This window comes from Symphodus melops (genome assembly GCF_947650265.1).
Source record: "Symphodus melops genome assembly, chromosome: 12".
Classification (NCBI taxonomy): domain Eukaryota; kingdom Metazoa; phylum Chordata; class Actinopteri; order Labriformes; family Labridae; genus Symphodus; species Symphodus melops.
In genome coordinates this window covers 6,148,721-6,167,026 of record NC_136702.1, presented here as the reverse complement: position 1 = coordinate 6,167,026, position 18,306 = coordinate 6,148,721, and the positions used below count along the sequence as shown (strand labels likewise).

Below are 18,306 nucleotides of genomic sequence, written 5' to 3'. Positions count from 1 at the left end.
GAACACAACAACTTGTGATAAAAAATATAATGTATTTCTCCTTTGTACCATGGTGCTAATATTTTCATAACCAGAGATTTGATGTCTTTATGTTTTGTGTTTGTTATTATTGTCTGTTTTTCTTAATAAAAATGATTTGAATAAAAAAACTGCTGTTTTGCCCGCATCTTATTTTAAACTTTTTTAAATTTCCTGTTGATAATCATAACATTGATGTTGCAATTGTTATTTCAAAGTTAGAGTTAACTGGTTTGCTTGTGATATTTCTGAGAGCTGCATACTGACAATAATGATAAGTAATATTAATTACAATATACAGAGATAAAGACAATACAGAAGTATGTTAGACATGTTAATTCAAGCTTTAAAGATGTATCCATTACAACATCAATTAGTTAAGCTATAACACGTTTAAATAAAGTATTAATATACGTTTATGGTTATGACTAATCTTACATATCTGGAAAGATTTATTTTTTTTTGCTCAGCACTTTTTCAGGGCAAGAGAGCTTCAGGCCAAAGTAAAATGTAATTAGAATCAGAATATGTACAATGTAAACATTAAATAACAACAATTGGCTACAAACGTAAACAACTAATCAAAGACTAATATGCACAAGACTAATTGATAGTTTTAATTTTTTTAAAAAATTTTTGGGGGGGTGCCAAAATATACTGATGAATTACGGGATAAACAGATAAGACAAAGTGACCAGTTCCATTTTAAGCGAGTTCAAATCGTCTAAATCCGCCTGTGTGCTGCTCTGACAGATGCTGCTGCTGATGCTGCGGTGGGAGGTCCTCTTGTTTGCGACTGGGAGCATGCGCAGTACTGTTTACAACATCCACACCACATCTTTTGTTTGAAGTACACATTCAAACGAGAAGCTCTGCAAAACTGTAAGGAATCAACACTACGGTAAGCATTAAAAGCAAACTACATGTCAGTTGTTGTAATGTTCGTCTGTCGTCGCTGAAGATAAACGACGACAGACCAAACACACAGTACGTGTCTCTCTAAAGCTAAAGTTAAATTAGGTAAGCCAGCAATGGCAGCTAACATGCTAGCCTTCTTCTGATCGTCAAAACAATCCATCTAATCCATCTTTAATAAGCCTTAAATAGGTCAGAGTTTGGTTTTCTAAATAAATATCGGAATAAGACAACATTCCGGCCTTATATGCTTGATTTTTATGTGTTATTTACTTGTTTATCCCTCCTGATGGCGTACTTTTTTTTTTTTTTTTACCATAACAACATAACTAATTTACCATTTTATTTCACATTAGTTCAAAAGTCAAATTGCCTTAATTGATCAAGAGAAAATAAGTGGAAACTATCTTTATTATTAATGGATGTTGACTTTAAGCAGAGTCAAACCCTTTCCATTTTACTCCAGCTTCAAGTTGGGAGGATTTTTTGTAATTTATTAAATAAAACATCTACAAATACTTGAATAATTAAAGAAAAATCCTCATAGTTTGGTCATGTGAAATGAGCTGTGTTTTGTGTTATAGTAAGAATTTAACATGACATCACGCGTTGGACCCAGAGCTGCCGGTACCAATGGAAGTTACTTTAAACCCAGAGAAAGGATGGCACCAGAATACCAAATGAGGTAAGTCATTTGATCTGTTTCTAATATTGGTAATCAAACATAAATATATACTCTGAAAAGCTAAAACAACAAACGTTCATATTGCTATTTGTTATCTCTTCTTTAGTGCTCCTCAAAAGTCAGAGGTGAGGAAGTTGAACCTGGTCCATCTTCTCATCTGGCTACTCGTGGCGGCACAGGTGACCGTCAGTCACTTGAACCTGGTGTCACACGACACAGTGTCCATGCCATACCAGTGGGAGTACCCCTACTTGCTCAGTCTTGTCCCGCTACTCTGCAGCAGCCTTTCGCTTCCAAAGAACAATATTAGCTACATGGTCATATCCATGATCAGCGCAGGGCTGTTTTCAGTGGCACCTCTCATTTATGGAGGAATGGAGATGTTTCCTGTAGCACAGCAGCTCTATCGCCATGGGAAGGCCTATCGCTTCATTTTTGGCTTCTCTGCAGTGACTGTTATGTACCTCATCATGGTGATAGCTGTGCAAGTGCATGCCTGGCAGCTATATTACATGAAGAAGCTACTGGATTCATGGTTCAACGCCACTCAAGAGAAGAAGAAGAAATAATGGGGGGAGGGGAGAGAGAGAGAGAGACTTTGGGAAAAATTGTTTTCATGTTAATTTATGCTTTAATTTAATTTATGAATCTTATGAGTCTTATTTATTTTATTTTGTCATCAGGGCCAGTTAACATCATTCCTTCACCACAACCGTTCTATGACATATGTCAAATACAGAAAGATATACAATTCATAAAGGGACCTGTTATTGTGTGCGTGTCACTGTTATTGATTAAAAGCAGGTATTGGGTCTCCAAAACACACAATCAGGAGTTGCATCAAATCCACATCCATTGCATTCAGCTCCCTTCATAACTTTATCAACTCTTCAGCTTTTTTTTCCATGCTGAAAAAGAACAAGTTTTTCAGGAGGACCTGGATATGCTTTGTTTGATGTATGCTTATGTAAAAGCATAGCTTAGGCATACATGCTCCAAAAGATTAAAGTAGCTCATAAATTCACATTTTATTTGTCAGAGGAAGCACATTTCCCATCGCTGATGTCATCTCCTTCATTAAGATTACCTTCCACATTGTATTTTACACAGAATGCATCTAAACCATTACAAAATAAAGTTGTAATCATAACAGCTGCGTGTAATGTTTTGTTTGAAGTGATATCATTCACTGTCAAAAGGCATGGGTATGAAGCCTGAGTCAATCAATAAGAACTGAATGCTACACTAAAATGAACTATCTTTAATTCGATAAATTGAGATCACAGCGCACTTTGCTCCAGGTATTCTGCGCATGCGCACAATGAATGCCACGTACTGTTTGACGTTGACAGTTTGGAGGACACTTCCTGATGCTGGCACCCGGTTTAAGCTAGGCTAGCTTTACATTTGATTTTCACGGTTTGGGGGAAAACCTGTGAAATACAGCGTGGTCAAGTCGTCTGATTTAGGTAAAAAAAATATAAAAGAAACTTCATGTCGTAAGTTTGACTTTAGCTTCAGTTCCCTCCCTGTTTGGGTCTTCTGTTGCTAGGTGAGTTAGCAGCTAAGTGTTTAGCTTACTATCTAGCTGTTCATGATACTTTCACTGCGCAGTGAGCTTGCTCGCCCAAACAGGGGGTTCAGACTGATTATCAGAACCTTGCTTATAAAAAAATATATATGATCAAGCTATACTGACTGTCTGGAAAACAAAATGAGTGCATACAAGCTGTTGATTTACTTAGCATTAGATGCTCATCAAATGATAGTATCTGTTACCGGTTAGCATTTGACGACAGATTACTACACGAATTAAAGCCAGGTTGTGTTACACCTCTTGTGTACCTGTTTAGCGGGATTATGAGCGTATGTTTTTACATTTATCCTCCATGAGAAGTATGGACATAATGCTGACACGGCCTTGCTAACATTAGCAGCGTGAAGTTTGCTGTTGATGGGCCGCTGACGGATGACTCTGCGTTTGAGCTTGTTTTACTAGTCTACTTTTATTAAACCTGCCTTTTTGACAGTGTCATTTTGACATGTACAATCCTACTGCCCAGATCTCTGTTGAAGTATAAACCAGGTGGGTTGAATTCAGCATGTTTTTTTTAACCATTAGTGTATACATGCTAAACTTTAGCTACAACACAATCCCTAGCATCCAGCCAATTACTCATCTGGCATGGCAAACCAAAGCCGAAGCATTTCTGGAATTAAATCCACTGTTGTATATTGTCCGATTTAAAACAGCAGCAGTTACATCATAGTTAATCCAGCTGGCGGTGGCACACAGTCAGTGAGATTCGTGAAATTACCACAGGATGCTGTTATAAGGGGTCTCCCACCTTTCAATAGGACGGGAGCAACTTTCAAATTTATTGTTTTTTTTTTTGCAGTGTATATTAATAATATTATATGTTTACCTTTTTAATAAGATTTCTGCATGCTGTCGACCAGAGCATTGTAATATGTTTAGATAGGTCTATAGTTGTAGTAAGTAGCTACAGTTTGCTATGAATGAGGTTTTGTTTATGCATAGGATAGATATTTTTTATTTTCTTGCTTTATTTTTGATTTGGATATGCTTGGCGAGCTGCTTATTGGAGCAACTTTGCTGGAGACCCCTGAGCTTAGTGAATGTATGAAGGCTCTCACACACCCCAAGGTTTAAGATAGTGATGCTAACCTGTCAAGCATACACATCAGAACTCTGTGTTGTTCTGAATGAGCCACTAATCATCACAAAAAAGGCTTTGTTTTTATTGTTTAAGTGTGATATTTTAGGTCAAAGTCTGTTCTGGCACAACATCAACTTCAAGAACTAACAAAGTTCATAAAGAGTGACAGGCTTTGAAGAGGAGAAAAAGCCCCAGCAACACTTGTTTTATGAAGATCAACTTTATTCACAAATTAGACCAATTTGTGAATGAAGTTGAACTTTATACTACAAGTGCTGCTACAGCTTTTTGACCTCTTCAGAGTCTGATAAGAGAACATTGTGCCACCTCACTCAGTGATGTTTGACCCTTAGACCCAAGTGTAACTGTCATGATATTTGACCATACTAATCACATACATAATCACTTCTGATTGTGATTTGTATGTTGATTTTAGATTATAATCAGGATAAGCTAGCTTCAGAAAAAAACACCTCGCATAAGTCTAAGATTCAGAAAGACTTAAGAAAAAAATCTTTATTTAAAAACAAATCCTATTGTGCCTTTGGAGATTATGCAAACTACTCTATCACAGTCCTAGCTGGCTGAAGTATGTTGCTTTCCAAATCATAACTCTTCTTCTTTTATAACAAATACATTGTCAAGGTAAGGCCAACTCTGCTGCTGGAAGATTCTGTCTGTTATATTGCAAAGTCACATTTTCAAATAGGTTTAAATTTGTGTTGAGTAATAAGAGATCCTAATAAAAGCCAGGACAATAGATGGTTTTAAGGTGTTTTATTTGTTTATGTTTTGCTAAATTACCTTTCTGCTCTTCCTGTTCAGTGGTGGGAGCAGAAGAGGTCGGACGGCACCATGAACGGCCAGCTGGACCTGAGCGGGAAGCTGATCATCAAAGCTCAGTTGGGCGATGATATCAGACGCATACCTATCCATAACGAAGACATAACTTATGATGAGCTGGTGTTGATGATGCAGCGCGTCTTCAGGGGAAAGCTGCAGAGTAATGACGAGGTCACCATCAAATACAAAGATGAAGGTAAGTCGGGGGAATGGGTTGAAACCCTCCAAATCAGTCAGTCTTTGATGAAGCTCATTTCTCTAACAGTGAATCCTATGGTCTCGTCCCCATTTTTCTAGATGACGACCTCATCACTATCTTTGACAGCTCTGACCTCTCCTTTGCCATCCAGTGCAGTAGAATACTCAAACTCACCTTGTTTGGTAAGATATAAGTTTCTGCTCAAAGTTTGAAATCCTGTGATTGTGACATCATGACACACCATAGACCAACATGTTTCCCGCAGCTGTTACAGCAAACAGTCACTGGAGGGCAGTCCAGTTAAAGTTTTCCACATACAACCTCAGCTCTGCTCTGTTCATGTAAACGTTTCCTACACTCCCTCCTGACTAACTGAAGGGTGGGATAGCCATGTGTTCCTTAGCACAGGTTCTGCAAACAAAGCAAGTGACAAGACGATAAATGGATGCATTCACAAAAGCGCTTCCTGACCAGTTATACAGGTTTGGTAATCTTTAAAATATGCAAGACCTACTTGGTCCACAGTTGTTCTGTGTTCCTGGAGCTGTGTGACTTCAGGTTTACTCCATATTCGGATTAGTCACTTTTCCCAACCTGTCAGCCTCACCCTTATACATTTTGTGAAGGCCTGATTTTGTTCATTGTAACACATTAGATAAAGATGTATTTACAATTATTTGAAAAAAACATGTACAACCAATCAATACTGGACTCAGAGTATTGTGATTATTGCCACAAGAAGTATTCACAAATCCTGTAGGTAAAAGCTGTCTGATTTAACCACTACACCTTTATAGAAACAGACATTAACTCCACGCATTAACCTTTAATTCATCCAAACAGGCTCTGAACACATCTGTGATTTTTAGATGGGTAGTGGTATTTGTTCTTCACGAAACCTTTCAGCGCATCTGTTTCTGTTTTGTAGAAAGACCAAACCTATGGGTCGACTTTTGGTACATGACAGAATTTGTTGACGTGAGAGCAAAAACAAAGATAATTTACAGAACATATGGCCTCGGATTCAGTCCCATCTGACATGGAACTCTTCTGTTCTGAGCTGACTCGCCATCTGGGATACATTTCTTTATTAATGTGAAAACAGAAGGGCCGTGAAAGGTCATCTCCAACACACAGGTTTAATATAAAATGTCAAAACACATCCTGCCGTTCTCACTGATTGTGTCTCTCGGCAGGTTACGTTCAGTGTTTAAAGTGTTTATTATTTGATGTCCTGTAAATATGTCCCAATGTTTAAAGCTACTGTGAGGAACTTTTGGTTTGTGTGCATTTTGGAGTGTATGGAGTGGAGTGGATGTTCATGTCCATGTCCATGTCCATGTGTGTTCTGACGAGAAATTTTCACCGGCTTTCTTCAGCTGTCAGATGTATCAGATTTTGTGAATCTATGTCTAAAGGCTGTTTCTTATATACCGTGTGTGACACCTCCCTTCAGCAGCGCATACAGACATTTAAAATAACTATAAGGCAATAATGAGTTTGTTCCCTGATGGTCTGTTCAGCCTTTTGCAGGTGATAATAAGGCCGCTTTATTCATTTCAGTTTGTTACATAACCAGTGAGAAACTCCTCGAAGGAGCTTTAACTTGTATTTTAAACGTTCTCCTCGTCCAGGAAATGAAGTCAATTGAGAGATTCATCAGTATGGGAACAAAGCCATATACTGTCATATAAAAGTCAAAAGATATTGAGTCTCAAATATAAGATAAATATATCTGAATATTTCTGTCAGCTGGGAAAACAAAGTACTCAAAAACCAAGGCACACCATGGGCTTGTCTCTTACAAATTCAATAATTCAAACAAGATTTAAGAACTCTAAATGGCGCACACGGAGTTAGAATAACAGTAACACACGCTTACTCTTGAAGCCGTAATGACAACATGATGTTATTCCTTTGCTCTGTCTCCAGTCAAGCTGTCATCTTGTTGCTGCTATTATTAGCCAAGGATCTGTAAGAATATTCTTCTTATTGAAAAGAGGGGGGGGGGGGAAAGTAGAGATTTTTGGACTTTTTCCCAAGGAAACCTGAGTCCTGGCTCATCTTTACATGTCGTGACCTCACGTGGAACTGATATTCTTCAACATGTGTGGATTCTACATCGAGCGAGAGCTGGAATCTCGTGGCAGCTCGTGTGTTAGCTCAGCGCCTCAGGACCCCATGCGTCTCTGTTTAATGTCGTCTGCTCAAACAGAGGAATGTCGAAGACTCATTTTTGGTGGTCTTAGAAGTTATTCTGTTGATTTGGAAACTTCAGCTCCTCAAGCACAATTAGCTTCAGGAGATACAGACTCAAAAGGCTCTTGTGACCCAAGTACTTCAGGTTGGTTGTAACAGATTGCCATTGTAATAGTGGACATTAGAAGTTTGTTGTTTTCAGTGGATTTCATTAAGTATTGCTGTGTTCACAAAGAGGACAAATAAAACTAAATATAGTATAAAAGTAAAGTAATGCTTGAAGCAGTAACAGCTTACTCTTGATTTCCATCCATTTTTTCCATTTTCTATACCCCTTCTCCCGTTGGTGGTCGTGGGGGTCTGGAGCAGACTGCAGGTGTTACAAGGTTGGCGAGAGTTGGGGGTGCAACCTGGACTTATTGCCAGCCAATCACAAGGCTGACATAAAGAGACGGACAACCAGCCAGTCTAACAAAAAAAAGAAACGACAACCATAGAAACTATTTGCTCCAAGTTGTGAAAGTTGCTCGTGCTCTGTTATTGTGTGTGGGGCTTTCCAGGTGTTAAAAAAATAAATACTTTACGGTCCATTTAAAAAAAAAAAGAAGAAGAAAAAAAAAAAAAGAATTCCTGTTCGCCATCTTCCTGAATCCATTTGAGTGCATCTCTCACCTCTTGCCAAACCACTGGCCTTTTAGCCCAGCATTTCCCAGCTCCATAGTTAGTGAATTACCTGGCTCACAGTGTGTGATGACGAAGCTCTCACTCCCTTGTTAATGCAGCCGCTATTGCGAAAGTCTTTGTGGATGCAACCATGTGATAGATGATCGCCATAATCCCGGGTATTTACAGAGTTGAGGCAGCTCATCACTCATTATATCCGCACACTTTCTGTTGCACCAAGAGCTTTTCCAGATAAGTGAACCACATGATTCAAATCTCTGTGTTTGTTTTATATTGGCAGATAATTGTCCTGTTTTATTGCTGATGGCTTTCTTTGTATCATTTAGAACGGATACTTCCCATTTAACACTAATCTACCAGGAACATGTCTAATGGAGCGAAGAACAAAGTGTGTTCTTGGCTTTTTTTTAATGGATGTTTTTCACGGAATTCTTCTTTTCCTCTGTATAAAGTTCACAAGCTGTAGTTCCTCTTCAATCTCCTTTTGTTTTTTCCCCTCTGTGGTTTGGTTATCTGCCTGGCTGCTGACACATTTCTTTACAGTCTGACCCAGATATTTCTTATGGCTATGCCTCTGATCTGGTCCAAGACCTCTGTGAACAAGAAGTTCAAGTTCAAGACAACATTGCCCCAAATGAGTGCAACTAATGAGATCCAGATTCAGTGAAGTAGAAAAATGCCCCATTAAAAATGGTACAGACAAGGCGTTTTTGTTCTTTCTGTAAAAGCGATCACGAGCCGAGTTCTATCCATCATGATCTCTGAGGTCAAACACACAAGTGGAGTCAGCTGTGCAGAGCCGGAGAGAAAGATCTCAGCCAAACAAACAACACGAGACATGTTTAATTTTCCCCTCTTGTGTTCATCTGTCATTGTGCACAGTTAATGGTCAGCCGCGGCCTTTGGAGTCCAGTCAGGTGAAGTACCTGCGCAGGGAGCTCATTGAGCTCAGGAATAAAGTCAACAACCTCCTGGACAGCCTGGAGCCTCCCACAGAGCCTGGCCTGGCTGCTTCAGCCCCCGACTGTGGTAAGCAGCCGTACACACACGCACACACATCTGCAAACACAAGCTGTAACTAGACCACCTAGTTTGTCAATGTTAGCTTTGTGTAAATAGTTTCAAGAGTCCATATTGAATACAAATCTAAGTTTTGGGTTAAAATGAAAGGACATCAGAGAGTTCTGAAAAATTTATATTTCTGGTCACAACCTGTTTATTATGTATAACTTTATTGTCCTCAAATATCCAGTAGCTGTCAAACATGTCACGTTAGGTTTTTCTTTTGTGTGCGAATCACAGATTTTGGTCCTCGTGCATCTCTTCTGGGTGACGCATCCTCCTTAACAAATGAAACATGTTGATATTTTCACATTTAAATACCACCGGCGTACAGACACCAGACTGTTTACAAGAGGACGTTATTACTGGGATAATTAAAAAAAAAAAAAAAAAGAATCCTTTTTATTTGAATGAAAATTGTCTGGAACAACACGATACAGAGCTACATACTGGTTTAGTCCAGTTTGGCTGTAGTAAAACACACCCACTCCAAATTCAATGAGAAAAACACCCTTTGGAGTTTGAACCACAGATGTATGTAGGGAACATGTGCGGCCATGTTCCCATCGCTTCTTCACTCGTGTCTCCTTTTTTTATGATTTATTTTGGGGGTTTTTATACCTTTTGATTTAGAGATAGGACAGTGCATAGAGTCAGAAATCAGGGCGAGAGAGAGAGTGGGGATGACGAGCAGAAAAGAAACCACAGGTTAGATTCAAACCCAGGCTGCCTGCTTAGAGGACTACAGTATTCCTCTGTACATGGGGAACAGGTAGCCAGTCTTGCCTTCTTTCGAACAAGCACATGTTGCATTTCAGTTGGACTTGGACGTGGGAAATTCCGAGTTCCCAGTCGGAAGTTTCAACTGCAACGCCCCCTGAAGTCGTATTTAACGAGTTGGAAAGTCAGAAGAAATTGCAGTTGCCCTTGTTAGAATCGGTTATCAAAACCTTTCCGCGCTTGTGTTTTTCAGATTCAGTGGATGGGCGTGAAGGTAAAGTGATGGCAGCAGACCCCACAGTGAAACACGCCACTCCAGTCAGCGCAGCCAGTATGTCGGCCTTTGACCCGTTAAAAAACCAGGACGAGGTCAGCAAGAATGTCATCTCTGCTTTCGGCCTGAGCGAGGATCAGGCCCCAGGTACGTCACGCAATCGTACACATAAAATGCAGTGGATGCTACCTCAGGTATTGATTTTGTTCCAGTTATAAGCCGTCCATAAAATAATCCAGCGTCTCCCTCTGTATCGCATGAGTAGCTCCCCAAGCAGTGGCCCCAGAGGAGCGCTCAGGAACCCCTGACAGCATCAACTCCTCCTCGTCTGCTGCCCCTCAGCCAGGAGTGCCTCCCCAACCTCAGGCCCCCTATCCAGGAGTACAGCAGGGACCCCCAGCTAGCATGGATGGTGAGTCACATGCACATACAACAATTATACTCCTTAGGGAAATCTGGATACAGGCCGCATACCACATATAACACAGCGTGGTTGGTGAACACTCATACGCTGATGCGTAGTTCTTGTCGCTTTTAGAAAGAACTTACAGCTGGATGATGAGCTCAGGGAATAAGAAACTCTGTCCATTAACACTTTATTTGAAAGGGGTTTTGTTATATTGGACATTTTTCCCACATTACCACCAATATAGCCTCATAAAAATGTCCCCCCCGTTGAGTACATTCTAATGGGTTACCTTCAACTATGAATCCAGGCCCTTTTGTTTTCCAGAGCAGTTCTACATCAAGTCTTATAAATCCAAGGTAGGGAGTCTAAATATAAATCCCCTGCTGAGTTTTTATTTAGAAGGAGTTGATTTACATTCCACATTTTAATATCTGTTAGCATTAGCTGTGTCGGTCTTCGTTGTGTCTATAACAGTCCATTGCCTCGAGAGTTTTACCTCCTTCTAAGACGAACATAAAATGGAGAAAGAGACAGTCCATTGAAGACAAAGAACTGCCGAGCTTCACAAGACTTCCGTCTTTTATATATCTATATAATTTAGAAAAAGAAAAATCCCAGCCACACAACGGACAGACTGTGCTGTATTGAAAAACATATAAACCTTCAAAAACTGTAGGAGATTAAAAACAAAAAAAGAAGAACAAAGAGTAGGTTTTTTTTTTTTCTCTGATCCATTTTTTCAGATCCGTAATCCAAAAAAATTACACACTTGAGACCTTGAACACTGAGTCTGATGTTTATTTTTCTCTTAATTGTTAAAATTGGCAGTATGTGCTGAAATGTCTCGAACTCATCGTGCAGAGTGATCATGCAGTTTAGACGATTTAGTGGTTCTTTCATTAAATGAATAAAAAAAAATCAACGTTGTTGGTCCACTCCTGAAATGAGAGCGAGGAGAGTCTCCATTGTCGATCGAGGAGTTTTGTGTCGTTGAAAAGGAGCTGCAGATTTATCGTGATCGCTTCACGGTGTCTGTCAGGATCCAGTTTGATACGCTGCTCTCTGCACTGGAACCGCACATAAATAACAACACGAACAATTTACTGGAAGCAACTGATCCTGAGCAGCTGCTGGCAGTTTGAGGTAGGGACAGTCCAGACACGCACGCACACGCACACAGACATACACACACACACACACACAGACGTACATACACACACACACACACAGACCAAAGTTTCAGAGTCAGTGTGCAAACGTGATCGTCATAACAAGAGGCCGTATTCCTTTTGTACAAAAAAATCTGACTCAGTGTGCTATGGCCCTTACTGTATGAGAGGTGTCATTTCATTTTAATCACATGACACAACAAATGCATATCAATGTGTTATTCCGGTAATGTATGACAGAGTCGAACCAAAGCATGTGCCAGACACTACTAAACTCCTTTTTTTTTTTTTTTTACTAAGTACACTGATTTAGTGATTTAGTGATTAGTGCGTGGACTGTAATCAGAGGTTGTGGGAATCCGATCTGCTGCCCTGTTAAAGCAGCACATGTTGCTGATGATGCTCGAGTCTCACTGCAGTGGAATCTGAATCAACACAGTGTAAACATGAGTATCCCTGGAGCTTATCGTACTCAGCAGACCTTATCAGACTCTCCTCGGTGTTCGATTCTTAACACATGTTGGACCCCAAACTGATGCAGAGATTACAATAAATGAAGGAAGAAATTAGACCGGACGTTGGTGGAAACAATCGAGAGACTTTTTTTTCTTAATTTTCTGGACACCCTGGCATCCATTTTGAGAAAGCGAATTGTCTCCTGTTTTCAATAGTTAGGGTACATTATCGTAGTATCTGATTCAATGAGGGTGTTGTATCTCCATGCGTCTGTGACGGGTGCAGCCAAAGAGGTCAAGTGTATTAGTATTAGTATCAGTATTGTTTATCCCAGGTTGTTTTCAGCTTGGAGTTTGGCCGTGTTCAATTTGGAATCAGCTAAAGCAAAGGAGATTCCTTTTTTTTTTTTTTTTCTTCCCTCCCCACCATGAGAGCTGTTACTCACTCTCAGACACGCTCCTGAGGCCTGACGGCACCTGCAACACTGGAGATCAGCACACGCGGTTACGACTTCCTTCATATAACTGGTGGTTTTGTGGTTTGGCCTTGTTAGCGTGCAGGGCCTTTCTGTGGGGTTCACTAAGAGTTTTGTTGATCCAGAATGAAGAGTTGTACACACATGGGGTTAGTCAGCACAATGGCAAGTTATCCTGTCCCCCCCCCCCTCCTTCCTTCTATAACTCCAGGGAAGAGAATAAAACAAGACTTTCTTGTCCCCATTAGGGATTGTTGTTGCAGGTTTCATGTTCTCCTTAATGTGCTTTAAGGACTTACAGAGATGTTGAGATGCGGGGAGGCTATCATGGAGGTCTGAAGGTCCAGGCCAGCTGAAAGTAATGAGAGAACCTGTTTGCTGTATTGTAGTTGACATCTAGAGTCAAGGTGCTCTTGTTGTACGATATCACGATGACCGATCCCTCTTCACTCGTCAGCTGTATTCTCTCTGTCTCCTGAAGGAATTCTAATTTACCCAACAAATAAACTGCACTATTTCATTAGGCTGTTGCATGCACGCTCTTTTACTTGCCTGCCTCCCTCTGTGCCCTTATGAGTGTTAATCGGAGACTGGCACAGAATCTGATAGATTTGAGAGGACTGGCCGGCAGTAGTTTGAACGCAGACGTCTTCGAACACACACATACAGAATAAAAATAGAATTTAGACTGAAGTATAGGCTAACTGCTTGCGGATGTAAGGACTGAATTGCTCCGATTCCCCCGCAGAGATCAGTAAAGTATTAGTGTACTGTCATCAGCAGCGTTGAGAAACCTCAAGACTGACATGGCAACAAACTGTCCCCCCCCCCCCTTTTTTTTCCTCCTCCTTTACTCGGAGCTTCCCTTCTTCATCTGTTTCCTTACGTCCAAAGCTGCAGATGGTTGGCATCTCAGACGCAAAGCCAGATTGTGCCCAGTCCTCTCTCCCACTCAACTCTGTCCTCACTCTTAACAGACTTTTTCAGTACAGCAAGCTCGAGGCAAATCGGAGCCGCCAGTCGATGAGTTTATGAAATGATACTTAACTGATGCTGTGTGGCCTTTTAAAGGGAAGCCTCAAAATCAGGTTCAATGCAAACTGAGTTTCCTTGTTAGCCAAAGAATGCTGCTAATGAGACCCAGAAGATTCTAAAGATTTCAACCTGTTTGTCAGTTGCTGATAGACTCTTGCCAACAATTTACATCTGCACAAGAAAGGAGCTATAAAAAACATGTATGCTGCAGCAACAGCTCAGCCATTACCCTGAGGCACTTTATCAGATGGGCAGACATGTTTGGTGTGAAATATTGATTTAAAAATGGACCGCGTTCTCATGAGTCATTGCTCAGGTATGTCTTGAGGTCAGCAGAGCTTCAGCCAAAGGTCTTTGTTTCAACGAGCGGTCTTTTCTTGACTTGGGGATTCTCTCCTGAAGATCAGCAGCTCTGTGTTCAGTGATTTCCACCGGATGTTTCCTCGTCCCCACGAGTGCTCAGCAGGCTCGGAGCTGACTTCTGACCTCTTACACACACCAGAGTAAAACTCAACTCCTTAGGTTAGAGGGCTCTTACAACCACGAAGCCCTTCCATCACTCTTACATAACACTCATGATGGATCACAGAGTGAAGAAGCCAATTTAACACACACATGCCTTTTGAGCCAATAAAGACCGTGGCGTTCACTTTAAAGGTGCAGTCCGTGAGGTAACAGATGGCGGCCACGTCACGCTCATGCTTTAAAAAAAAAAAAAAAAGACACTATATAAGTCGACTGTTTCTAGTTAAACATCTAGATGTCAAATGTCTCCCACATCTATGCAGGTTACAGGACTGATTGAGAATTTGTTTTAATATTTAAAGTATGAACATTTGGTCTACCAGATGGACTCCTTGCATGTGTGGTACGCTGTTGGTTGCATAAACACCATTTGAGCAGAGGAGAACGAGGCTGAATAATTTGATTGGTTTGTAAAAGAAAATGTCTAAATGTCAAACCTCCCAAAGAGTGGAACTCAGCGCCTATTTGAGATACACTTAGAAATCAGTGAATACTGGGGGTTGGCTTCATTTTTATTCTTTTCAAGTTTCATCACCCGACTTGCATGCCAGGCAGGAGAGAGAACCTCATGCCTCTTAAGGGAAAACACAAGTTTGCCAATACTTTGCATGATTTGCCGAACACTAAGGGGATAAGCGGAAAACTTGATGAGAAAAGTAAAAATAACAAGGAATAAAAGTTCCCATGTTTTGGAAACATAAAAAAAAACATTTGTAATGGCATTACAGTCGAGCGTGATTAATTGTGGGACTACTCTAATAAGCTTATGCTTTAGTAAAAATAAATCTATTTATGGCATCTCTTTGAGTTGTAGAAATGACACTGAGCGTCCTTCCACGTGCATGTCGGCAGTGTGGATTGGTGAAGTCATCGTCACTAAAAGTGTGACAGGAAGTTGCTGTCTGCAAGTAAAGACGTGTTTGAAGGAGCTGGGATCAACCCTCAGGAAGAGTTGTCATTATCTGTCTGCCTATAAAAGTCTCAATAGTAAACACGTCAGCCTCACCTTTGAAGAATTGCTATTTTTTATTTTTTTATTTTTTTTTACTGACTATAACGTTTTCCTCAAATCCAGTTTACGTTTGTTTATATCGGCTCAGGCACCTGCATGCTGCTCTCCAGCTGCTCTCCAGTTCTCACTGTAATGTAGCATACGGAGATATTTGTGGGTACTGGACCCTCTTCAACGAATACTTGTATCAAAGTGGTTGCAGATGTTTTCACTGGAGCAGTTTTGTGTTATTATGAACAGAAACACCGGTGTTTTCATGAGAATACGGATAATACGGAGTGTTTATTTACTTAGTACTTGCTGAATCTAATGTGAAAAAAAGCAAATAGTACAGGCGAAAAAAAGGCACTCAATTTGTTCTGTCCAGATATTCGAGAGGACATGAATGCATCTCTCCCTTGAAGACATGTATGAAACCTGCTGAACTGTAACTTTCAGCTTAAAGAAGTTAGTTCAGTGTAATTCCAGAATAATATGGTAAAAAATGAAAGTGCATGAGTTTAAATGTTGAAAAAAATCTTGTTGCTTTTTACGCTCTTGTTTTTCATGTATTTTTTTTTTGTCTCTATGGTCAACAATAATGTTCATCATCTAAGTAGAGGGGATGAATGTGGATATCTTTACCTTAAAGTGCATGAAATAACATCATCATGTTCTCTGCATACAATATTCCTAAAATGTAGATGGGAAGATTAACTGACTGCCTCGGCTGTGGTTTTGGTGTTAGGTTACTTCTTTCTTGTGCACTGATGAGCTTTGTTCCCGTATCTTTAGGTCAGGTCTACCAGCAGTACCAGGCTCCAGGTGGTTACCCGCCTCAGCAACCAGGAGCCCCGCCCCAGCAGCAGTATGGCATGCAGTACTCTGGTAAAACTAAAAACGGCTAAGACTAACAAATTAAGGGTAGCTGCTCTTTTCCCTCTTTATGGTTAATTGACTTCCTCCTTCTTCACTTTCTCGCTTCAGGATACAGCGCTCAGCCTGGAGCCCCTCAGCCCGGTCCACCACAGCCGCAGCAACAGTTTCAGAACTACCCTCCTCCCTCCTCCCAGGCTCCTGCGCCTTCTCCTGCTCAAGCTCCTGCTCAAGCTCCAGCTCCTGGCTTCCAGGGTGGCCAGCAGCAGCCCCATCCATCTCAGGCAGCCCAGCAATATCCACCCGGAGCCTTCCCTCCCCAAAACTATTCCTCCCAAGCCTCCCAGCCCGCCAACTATAGCATGCCGCCCAGCTCCCAGCCCGGCTCAGGGTACCAACCTCGACCTGGATACACCCCACCTCCGGGCAGCACCCCTCCACCAGGAGCTGCTAACCCGTACGCCCGCAACCGCCCCCCTTACGTCCAGGGCTACACTCAGCCAGGCCCTGGATACCGGTAAAAGAGGATAGCGGATGTCACTGATCCTCACACCCTAAACCCTTTCCTCACATTGTGGCTCCCACTGTTTGGGGTGGGTGCAGAAAACTACTGCTCTGCATCTCCCCATCATACAAATATCAATCCAAATATGAAACGAGAATCTCCCCCAGTCCGATGGTTAGTGTTTGTATGCCGTCTCTCAAACAAACCACTTTGTTTTGACCCCGGTGTATGTTCCTGGTGTTATTTTCTTCCATTGCTGTCAGCTCTGTCCTTTTGTATCTGTCATTGTAAAAAGAAACAAAAAAACCCGTTGTAACCAGTCTGTATGCACGCACCTGGGAGACCAAAACAGGCTGTTGCACAAACTGTTTATCTTTCTTTTTCATGGTAACACTTCATTTAGAAGGGAAATGAGCATCTAGATTCAAAATGTTTCATACATGTTAATGACAGACATCTCCACCTGTTGTTTACTGTGTGTGTATATATATATATATATATATATGCATTTATTCAACACTATCTAAATGAAAAGTTACCCCTTTGTTATTTGTTTTGTCTGTTTAGTTTCTTCTTTATTTGAACAACTTCACCACCATGTCGGTATTAATGATGTGTCAATGAAACTGAACTGCCCCATGTTGGGAACACTAGTGAAGTGATGGCTGATGGGAGATGTAGATCCCACTGTCATGAAGAAAGCTTCTTTTCTTAAGTGTGTTATATCACCTCCATCTCTTTTTCTCGTTATCTTATCACTGGTTTTTACTAATAAATTAAATCCCACCTTCAGTTGATATTAGTTGTAATGTATAAACTGTAACATTTTTTTTCTTGAACCTAATAAATGATTGAGACCCAGTTGGACTCCTTTTATGTTTTGATGTTGAGTTGCTTTTGGCTCTTTGTATCCTTTATGTCTTTACCTCAACACTCACTCTCTTCTTTGTGGTTTCTGAGTTCATGTCTATGTTAAGTTTGGCTTCTCTCTTCTCCACCCTGATCTGGAAAACTGTGGTAATGCTGGTATTTCTATTTAGCCTTTTCTGACTGGGTTGTGGTTGGCAGCGACATGTGGCAAGGGAGTATGTGGTTGGATGTTCGTGTCAATCTGTCTGACTAAGTGAGAAGAACTGAGCACACAGGATTTATTGAAGACAATTTAGTGAATTGTGCTCGGTTGCCCTTCATTTAGCTTGTGAAAAGCAGATTTTTTTTTTTTAGATGGGTTTGTCCATTGAAAATAGTGTGCAGCCGGGTGACAGTTTGCATAAATGTAAAAGTAATCCAATTAATATCGTTGAAGTTTACTTATACACAATTTTATTATTTAACCTGTTTAGAAAAACAAGACGCATTGAAATGACTTTTATATTTGAGATACAAATAAAAGGTTAAATTTGATAAATTGACACTCCTCATATCGAAACCAATAAATATGAGACAGGAAAAATGTAATTTAGCATAAAGACTGGTAATAACTAAAGCTTGACTGGCTCCGTACAAAGTTGAGTAGTTGCTTCCCCTGGCCCTCATTATAATTTTCTCATTTAAAATCAGGCACTGGAAAAACAAACAAACAAGA

At 40.6% G+C, this 18,306-nt stretch overlaps 2 protein-coding genes across 3 annotated transcripts in view; both read left to right on the top strand.

The window, feature by feature from the left end:
* jagn1a (jagunal homolog 1a) overlaps nt 1–2,768 on the top strand; it is a 37,235-nt gene extending 34,467 nt beyond the window's left edge. The window contains exons 2-3 of the mRNA XM_079357685.1: nt 1,500–1,618; nt 1,725–2,768. Of these exons, the coding sequence (XP_079213811.1) occupies nt 1,530–1,618; nt 1,725–2,187 (552 nt within the window). The 5' untranslated portion in view covers nt 1,500–1,529 and the 3' untranslated portion in view covers nt 2,188–2,768. The remainder of the gene's footprint in view (nt 1–1,499; nt 1,619–1,724) is intronic.
* A 153-nt stretch (nt 2,769–2,921) lies between these two features.
* On the top strand, nt 2,922–17,582 carry tfg (trafficking from ER to golgi regulator). 2 transcript variants are annotated; one of them, XM_079357682.1, is made up of 8 exons: nt 2,922–3,087; nt 5,125–5,338; nt 5,440–5,523; nt 9,107–9,253; nt 10,260–10,427; nt 10,546–10,692; nt 16,136–16,228; nt 16,328–17,582. In XM_079357682.1, exons 2-8 carry the CDS (start codon nt 5,155–5,157, stop codon nt 16,735–16,737), a joined length of 1,233 nt encoding a protein of 410 aa, XP_079213808.1. In that variant the 5' UTR covers nt 2,922–3,087; nt 5,125–5,154; the 3' UTR covers nt 16,738–17,582. The 2 variants fall into 2 exon arrangements, with proteins under 2 accessions (XP_079213808.1, XP_079213809.1); XM_079357683.1 differs by lacking the exon at nt 2,922–3,087 and adding an exon at nt 3,569–3,704.
* The last annotated feature ends 724 nt before the right edge of the window (nt 17,583–18,306 follow it).